Source organism: Laccaria bicolor, genomic scaffold, assembly GCF_000143565.1.
Source record: "Laccaria bicolor S238N-H82 LACBIscaffold_85 genomic scaffold, whole genome shotgun sequence".
In the NCBI taxonomy this organism is placed as follows: domain Eukaryota; kingdom Fungi; phylum Basidiomycota; class Agaricomycetes; order Agaricales; family Hydnangiaceae; genus Laccaria; species Laccaria bicolor.
Window position 1 is genome coordinate 35,118 of NW_001889956.1, and position 9,518 is coordinate 44,635.

Below are 9,518 nucleotides of genomic sequence, written 5' to 3' on the forward strand. Positions count from 1 at the left end.
TACACAAAGCCACTATGGTATCCGAGTCACATGGCATCAAAACAACAACCTTGATACACAAAATATACTAACAGTTACCCGCGCAATCGCAAACGAGATACATCCCAGCTGCCTCAAACCCACATCAGCCTCAGCCTCCCTTCTATCCAACCCTTTCAAGTCCAGGAGAAGCCCTAACCCAGCTGACGCCTACAGAGACGGTATCAGTGCACACAGTCTATCATGAGGTGCAGGGCGCCTTGTGGCTGTTCAAACCCAGGAAGAGCCCAAGAACCTTCTTGGGATGCCGCATACATTTCAGTAAGCAAATGACAGAACAGTGAACTCTTAACTCACTGTCACCTAGAGCGAATACGGCCATAACTGAACGTAACGAATCAATCCACAATCCCCCCACTCATAATCCCAAAGGTAGACCAACTGACCAGTGCAAACGAGGGACGTCCTCGAGGTGGTGGGGGACCCAAGGGTAGCAGTGGAGTTGCTGGATCGAACGCAAGCAGGTGATGCGGACTGTGTCATCAAACGGGACACAATCGCACAACTTGTCCTGTCTGAGCGCTGGCTTAAATTTTGCCTATGGCACACTGTCAGTTGCATTCCCTGTACAATTGCCAAGACCGTACTGAGATGACCATGGCCATCCATGACCGACGCCCTTCCTCCCGTTATGCGCTGCAGGGGACGATGTGAATAAGTCCGTGATGAGGTATCCTAAGACGTGCGTCCCGCCCGGGTGAACGAGGACTAACACATGGGGAAGCAAAATGCTGGACAACCCAATCGTGCGCATCATGGACATCCTCAGATCCTTGAGGGTGAGCGATAGCTTGGAACGAGAATGTAATCGGGTATAACGATAAGGTGCCTTGCAAAGCGAAGTAAACCCCAAGGTTGTTGTATGAGGTTAGAAGTGGGCGAGGGGCGAGCAAGGAGCCGGAACCAGTTTGAACGAGCCCGCCTCCGTAAAAGTACCAGACTTGTATAACCTCCTGGTGGGTAGTACACGTCAAGCTGTGGTATTTAAATGAAGAATTTCTGTTAGTGCATTGCAACACACCTTATTGGACAGTCATGAAAGGTTTTGCGTACGATCTACTCTATCACTGTGCCATTTGCTTCAAGCTATGAGAAGTAGTAAGTTAGATTTCGTTTTTTAACACAGGGCGACTGACGAAATCCTTACTGAAATCAATGATCGCCTTCGCGTGTGGCGGGTAAGATCCTAGTGAGATGTTTGTGTCCAACATGGTTGCGCAAAGGATGGGTGGGCATGCAGAACAAAGGGTACCGATGTTGAACGTCACAGTTACTATTAGACTTTAGTAATATTACTGATCCTTTGCGGCTGCAGCTCATGTGACTTCCGGACCTCGACCGATGAAAAACAGGGTTTCCATAGAAGCAAAGATTTTGAGTGGGGGGTTTCTGCAGAAAGGGGGTTTCTCAATAGTTTTATCCCAAGAAAGCTGTGAATATAATGCAAAAAGAGTTAAGTTATAATTAGTGATGGTAAAGACAGTCAGTAACTCAAAGGTTCATGCTCGTTCTTCCCCCCAACCTATCTAGGACTCATCGACATACTTCTCTAACTCTTCAAGCTTCCTGCGAGACATCAGATCCTCGACGACAGAGACGGATAGATCGAGAACTGATAATTCCCTTTCCATGCTGATTAAATCTGCCATGAAGGTGAGGCGGTCGGACCTGTAGCCAAATTTGAGGACTTGGAGTTCTTCAATCTTCCACGATGACATATTTGTGCGCCGAAGTGAATCCGTCTCTTTACTTGACGAGAAAATGCGTTCACAAGGGACTGCTGAGGCCTGAGCGGGCAGGACATCCAGGGCGACCTTCCACATCAACGGATACATTGCCTGCTTCAACTGTAACTAGTGCGTGAGTTCTGAATAAAAGAGTTGTTTAGATAACACGTTACGCACCTGCCAATACCTGAGCAAATCGAAGTCCTTGCTTTCCGGATGATCCTCATTAAGGATGCCTGCAGCCTCATATGCCAGGATCTCGGCCTCAACAACCTTTCTATCCTCTTCAACTGCACACCGCTCTTGTTCCTCAGGATCCACGACCTGATCTGTTGAATCTTGAATATTATAACTTGAAGGTAGTGTAGGTGCTGATAGAGAGCGAGCGAGCTGGTTGAACCGTGCATATCCTGATGCTTGGGAGAGTGCAGCATGTGATGCTGATGGGGCTCAGACAACGTGGCGGGAGATTGACGTTGGTGGGGTTGAAGTGGGCGTTGCCAGTGCCTGAGCTGTGGATTTTCGTAAATCGCGTTGGTATTTGAGAAGCTGGAAAATTAACAATTAGTTTTTTTTGACATGGAGCAACAACTCATGGATTACCACTTGAACCACAGTTGCTCGGGTGGTGTTATAGTCAGATTGTGTCCAATGATCCTTGAGCCATTGGAATTTGATTGTCAGGTTAAGCACTGTGTCAAGTTCCGTTAGCCACTGGTTAGCCATGTGTGAGTGTTGGCGGAAAATGACATACCCATGGCCAACGAATAGATTTTGGAGGTCCGGGACTTTGCGAGATATTCCTCAAGCTTTGCTATCGAAGCAGAAATAGCATGGGAAAGCTCAGGTGTCTTCTTCTTAAGATCACCGAGCATAGTGATAAGCTTTTCGTACATGGGAAGGACTATGGAAAGTGTCGGCATCTTCTCCGCAGATACAAGTTCTTGTACAACATGAAAAACATAAAGAAATTCCCGGATATCACAAAGCACCTTGATGTCGATAGCAGCAAATGTGTGGTCGGACAAGTCAGTGTTTTGTTGAACAAGCTTTTCAGAGACCTAGAAAATGATTTCAACAACTAACTTAATGACGTTATGAAAAAACTAACTAGGTATGTTTCCAAGAAACGATCAACCATGCGAAAGGTCGACGACCACCACATATCAACGTCCTTAAGAAGGCCCACCTCTCTGATGTGCTCGTGTGATTCTCCCCAGCCGTCGGCCCTGTTACCTTCGATAAGAATTGTGTCAAACTCCTCACGGCGCTGACCTGATGCCCTGCAGGCTGTAACATATCGTCGTACACGTGCCACAATGTCGCTTTTCAAAGCTGCTTGATAAGCCTCATTGTCTCTAAAGGCGGCGGAATATTTGGGGTCGGAATCGTCAAAATCAAGCTCCATGATTTCATCAAAATCCTCATCTGACAAAAGAGAGGGGAGTTCGGTTAAATGCTTCAGTGCCGCTTTAACTGCGATATTTATAACATGCGGGAAACACCTTTATTTTCGGCATGATTCAGATAGTGTACCACCTGAAAATATATGTGAACATACCTGATGCGGTTTCCATCTTTATCAAAGGGAATCCCAAGATTCTTGAGGTCTGTAGCAAGCTCTTCCATGAGTGTATTGTTGTTTGATGTGTTGTCGAGTGTTAGCATTGAAAGCTAATCCACGGAGGTTGGAAAATCAGTGACTGCAGCTTAATTCACGCAATTTCGAGCTCACTTTGTTGAGACACCCGATTTCTTTTATGACTTGTAAAAAAACCTTGCCAATATTGGCTCCGCTATGGCTTCCTTGGAGTTGACGGAAGGCCACAAGTTGGGTACGAACAATGAGATTACCGGATTTTGAGGACTTGGCGGAATAGTGGGCAGTAATGGCCATATACGACTCGAGATTTTGATGGGACCATATATCGCTCGTGAACGATACCCGCCCAAGCGAGTTCTGTTACCCAAGTTAGCACCAGAAGTGATGAAGAGATCGTGCAAGCTTACCTCGATGTCCTTCAACATAGCCAAATATTCTCGCTTGAATCCCGCCGTGATCAATTCAGAAAGCTTCGTTCGATGTGGGATATCAACCTCGTCCAAATGGGGGCTGACAAAGAGAAGGAGTTCACGTAACTCAGGAGAATCAACGACATCTATTGACTGATAACCTCAAAGAATTAGTCGATGGATAACTAAGAACAGCAGGACATACTTGATCATTGATGGCAACCCATTTAACCAACCTCTCATAAAATTCTGCAAGAGAAAAGGGTTCCTGTTCCCGAGGCTCATCTTCGAGTGTAGCTGCACCAACCTCTTTCCATCCTTTGAGCTGCCGTAGGACAACGACAACCCTCCAGACCTTGCCGTGTTTCCCTCGCAGGTGTTGTCTGATGGAGGTGGTCTGGCCCTCAACATTCTTCCATGTCGTCCATGAAGTCTCGAAACTAGTAAGGTATAAAATAAGTTTCCAAAAACAGTCAACGATAAGCAATGTACTTACGGGCATAGGCGGCATCCGAGATATTCAAATGACTTGGCGTTGGGGCGTTTTTCCGAGAGGACCTCCTGTTCGGGCATAGTCTGCGGCTTATCAGGAGCATTGAGTCCTTGAGTAAAATACCAGACGTCTGTTGCATGGGTAAGATTGTTGGCCGGTTTGTTGTTCAACAAGGATCCGAGAGAGCTGGTGATGCCGTTTGTGCGAGTAAAAGCTGGGTGGAGTGATGGATTAGCCTGTGAGTTGGAATCGACAATTTGAGGCCCAACGCCTGGAACAGCTGGATGATTCGAGGACGCAGAGGTCGAGATCGGGGTTTGCGAGGCCTGAGCATTGACATCGGATCCCAAATTGCGACGCTTCGATGCGGTCGTGCCCTTGGCCGTATTCTTGCGCTTTCCCGAGGCACTGCGGCTCACCGTCAGTGTGTTGATAGTGTTGTAGGTTGCATCTGAGAGTGCGGAACGAAAGGCAAGGGGCTCATCCGGATAGGGATTACTCTGAGCACCGTATGTCGCCTGGTAGACATTCTGGAAGCCAGAGACATAGGCAGGGGGTGGCAGTGGATTCGAGGGGTTGAGATGGGTTTGATAACCCCATGGCGCGTGCACGTAAGGACTTGTAGGAGTTGCAGGCTGTGGCTGTACTGAGAACATGTGCTGCTGAGGGTGGTAGGTAGGTTACAAAGGTTGTGAGGTGCAGGAACACAGATGAGGATTAAGACACCTACAAGATGGTGGCACCTGTGCCATCCAGTTGGGATTGCAACCTTTTCAATTCTCTCCGTTTTATACCTCCAATTTCAAACCTTAATTCACCCATTCAACAAACTGTTCAACAACGCGCGACGCATCCTCAGACATGAACCCTTGGTGTGTTCGCGTTTCATTCGTTCCTTGAATTGATATAGTGAAATGATGAATTTGATTGTGTATATAAGCAAGTACAGGGGGGGTTTTGGGGGAGTTCTAGCGAAGGGAAATGTCGGTGGGGGCGTGGTCGGCGGTTGATGTTGCAGTAAATGAATGAAAGGTGAATGTGGTGGTACAGAATCAAGGAGACGGCGGCGATGGCGGCGTGTACAAGGACGGAAATGCGATCAATCAACCTTGACATAAAGCTCGAGCCTCAGCTCGGCTTGATCACCTCGAGTTTCCTAATTGAGAAAAGGGCCAAGCCAAGCTCAAGTTGACCGACTTATATGCCGGCCGCTGGAAAGTTCAATGTTGGACTTTGTTGTACGTCGATGGACAACAACGTATATCGACACACATTGGTGGACATTGATAGAGGTTGATGAACACCGAGATACGTCACATGACAACGGAGATTAGAATTAGATACGGCGATTTCCATTGTGCTTGTTGTTGTGTTTCATTGAAATTCAACACTCTCACCGTCGTGTCCAACATCCTCCAATGGATTCCAATGGCTTTCGCTGAATATACTTGGCCCATGCTTACCCCTGATACCATCCAATATGGTCCGATGAATTTCCAATCTTATCTCCAGGTGAAATAGTCGTTCCATCCCCTGATCAATGCTTTCGTACCCCTCGTCACCCCAACCGAACACCCCGCTATGTCTGCACTAACGGGACCCATCAACAACCGTCGCAAGAAATCGGACTTGGAGGCGGTTGCTCATGCACTCAAAATTGACTCCACTGGTACCGTGAAAGTCTTGATTCCCCACATCATCGCGCATCTCGATGGCCTTCCCATGCGCGCATGTTTTTGCGGAGGGTCGTTCCTGGGCATGATGGGGAATGGAGCGCATTAGGTGGCGAGTTGTTAGTTGGTGAATTCGTTAGCATGTCACTGTCTGAATTGTCAGCGCGTTATTCAAAAAACCAGGAAGAAAAAAAAAGTCCTTAGCTGAAAAGTCAAGTTCATATTGCGAGATCTCTGAACCCAATAAACAAGAAGTTCTGTAACGAATCCCGCGGTCTGCCCCCCACTTATTACTAACGCTATTCTTCGACAGGTACAACAAACTCACCTATCACGCAGCCAATACGAAACCCTCCCCATGAACCTCCCCTCCGCAGGCATATCTAAAACACTCCTCAGGATATACTTCACCACCGACACCTCGAGTCCTTCAAGATGGCAGATGCCATTGCCTGGTCGACGACCATGCCCGTGCCAGCTACGCCCATCAACATGCCTTGCCCTACCACCTGGCCATGCGCACATGATTTCGCGCGGGCCAGGGCCTTGTGTGGTGGAGTGGTCAGAGCGGAAGGAGGTGGAGTGGAGCATTGGGCTTTGTCGTGGATGCAGAAGAGGGGGGTTTGGCCCGCTGTGTCGCGTTTTAGAAGGTTTTTAGTCCATACGTTAACATAGCTGTCCGATGCATTTGGATAACCATGGACGAATGGAGTGGAATATGCTCTTCGGAGTTTGTTTGCCAATGTTGAACAACAACTTCCCAAAGCCGGCAAATTGCGAATCATCCATCAATAATGCCCAGTACCGATTTGCTACCGATGGACCACAATGGACTCCAATGGATTTCGATAAGTTTCCAACGACATTCACTGAATGTCAGTGTAATTCATTGAGGTCCATCGGGGTCCATTGTAGTCTATTGGACACCAGATTTTGGTCAATGTCCTACAACAGCACCCATTGTGACTCACTGAGTCTCGATAATTTCCATTGGTACGCAATGGAGCTGAAAATAAATTCAACGTAGTGCAATGAGTAACATTGAAGTCTGGTGTAGGGACCAATGTCAAACAATGAGTATTGATAGAGTCCATCAGACTTTCCAGCTCCGCGCATATTACTGAGTTGACCTCGAGCTCAGCTCGCCTTGCGGCAACACTAATTGTTCATGACAATGTCTGCACTATTTCCTAATTGGGCCATTTCCTACTTAAGAAAAGTGTTACACTTTTTTCTGCTGCACCTAATGTCAGGCACAGTGCGCATTTAGGTCGGCAACTGTTTCCCACACTCCTTTGGCCAGGGAGGCTTGTGGCTAGCTCTAAGTGTTGTCATTGTTCATGACAATGTCCACACTATTTCCCAATTGGGCCATTTCCTAATTGGAAAAGCATTACACTTTTTTCTGCCACACCTAATGTCAGGCACAGTGCACATTTAGGTCAGGAACTGTTTCCCATGCCCTTTGGGCCACTGGAGTTAGTGGCTAGCTTAGTGCTGTCATTGTTCATGATGATGTTTGCATATTTCCTGACTGTCAAAACCTTATTTCTGATCTACCCAAAACAAGCCACTTTCTTACACCTATATCTCAACAACCGCTACTCCAATTGAAATGATTCAAAGTTCTGATACTTGAGTAGGGTAGTACTTAATTCTCCATATTTTTTCAGACTCTCACATGATGTATTTGTAGAGCTGTCAAAACTCATTTTTTTCTTTTTCCTACATGAAGCAGGGCATGAGATCTGGACCTCATATTCATGTCAAAGATGTGTATAGAATATTTGTATATTATCATATTTATATGGTAACTAGTTCCCAGAACTTGAGCAAGATATAGTATTTTTATGTGGTGCAAAACTTATAGTGAGTCACTGTATTGCCAAAACAATGAAATAAAATAAATATCCTAAAGGCAGAAGTTTTTGGAAAACAGGCCCAGTAGATGTTGGCAGCTTCTGGGCTATCTTATATATAAAGGCAAAACACTTACCAAGAATTGATGTAATAAATCATGTAAGCAATGTAGCCGTGTCAGCAGCGTTTGCCAGGAATGTCACATGGTGTGACCACAGGACCCAGAACATTGTGTTGGTAGCTCCCAACCACATTATGTAATTGTAAAATTTTGTACAGTGCTGCATTAAGTGTTTTTGTGGTCACACCTCTCTGAGCAGCAATTTCGCTTTTTCTGTACTATTTTTCACCCTCCACTTCCCTCTACTGTATATTTCTCCTACTTTAAGATCTGTGCAGATTAATTTTTTAGTTGCTCAACAGATTTTCATCATTGACCTACTGAACTGTAATTTATGGTGCATGGTATGGTACTGTGTAAGCCCTAGCCAAGGGCTGACTGCAGTTACAGTACAAAATGCAGGACTGTATAGGTGTGGATCTAAATGCAACTTTGATGATTTGGATTAGAATAAAAATTTGGATGAGAGCAGTTTAACTTTGATGATCAAGATAAAATGTGTGTCTCAGAACTGGGATTAAACATATGCACTGGGAGGTCCAGGGGGCTTGCCCTGGCAAGCTGGCCAAGTGCAGCAACTCTCAAATTTGTATCAGATAGTTCAAGGGGTTGCCTTTGGCAAGCTGGCCAAGTGCAATGAGTGCCACACCATAGGTGCAGGTTAGAGTGTAATTTTAAAATTTAATAAAATGTAAGTACCCAAAAAAAACAGGGATTAAAAATGTGGACCAGAGTACCAGAACTGGAATTAAACATGTATACTGGGGGGACAGCTTGCCCCTGGCAACACACAGCCAAGCAAAGCAAGTGCTGTGTCCAGGTCTAAGTCTGACATTGATGATTCAGATGAATGATATGCACCAGAACTGGGATTAAAAATGTGTATCAGAATGTAAATTGGATAAATGTGTACCAAAAGTGGGATTAAACATGTGCACTGGAACTGGGATAAAAGATGTGTACCAAAACTGGAATTAAACATGTGTACTGGGGGGTCCATGCCATAGGTGCAGAAAGTGTAACTTTGAGAAACATGTACACCACAACTGTTGAATTTGTATCAGGTAATTCATAAGCTTGCCTCTGGCAAGCTGGCCAAGTGCAGTGAGTGCCACCTTAGGTGCAGGTTGAAATGTATTTTTGAAAATTTAAATATCAATAAAATGTAAGTACCAAAGTAGGGATTAGAAATGTATACCGGAACTAGAATGAAACATGTGTACTGGGGGGACAGCTTGCCCCTGGCAAGGCACAGCTAAGCAAAGCAAGTGCAGTACTTTAGATCCAGGTCTAAGTCTAACATTGATGATTCAGATGAAAGCTGTACACAAGAACTGGGATAAAAATGTGCACCAGAACTGGGATTAAATATATGTACCAAAACTGGGATTAACTATGTGTACCAGAAGTGGGATTAAAAATGAACTGGGATAGAAAATGTGTACCAAAACTGGGATTAAACATGTGCACTGGGGGGTCCAGGGGCATGCCCCCAGCAAGCTGTGACCAAGCACCAGAGGCATGGCTGAGCGTTAGCGAGTGCCGTGCCGTAGGTGTGGGTGTAAAGTTTGTCTATATAGAATGGCACAATG

General features: G+C 45.8%; 1 protein-coding gene across 1 annotated transcript; it reads right to left on the reverse strand.

Moving 5' to 3' along the window:
- Nucleotides 1-1,565: 1,565 nt before the first annotated feature.
- LACBIDRAFT_317685 (uncharacterized protein) lies at nt 1,566-1,874 on the reverse strand (the record flags this gene model as incomplete). Its single annotated transcript, XM_001890263.1, has 1 exon — nt 1,566-1,874. One exon carries the CDS (start codon nt 1,872-1,874, stop codon nt 1,566-1,568), a length of 309 nt encoding a protein of 102 aa, XP_001890298.1.
- Nucleotides 1,875-9,518: the final 7,644 nt, after the last annotated feature.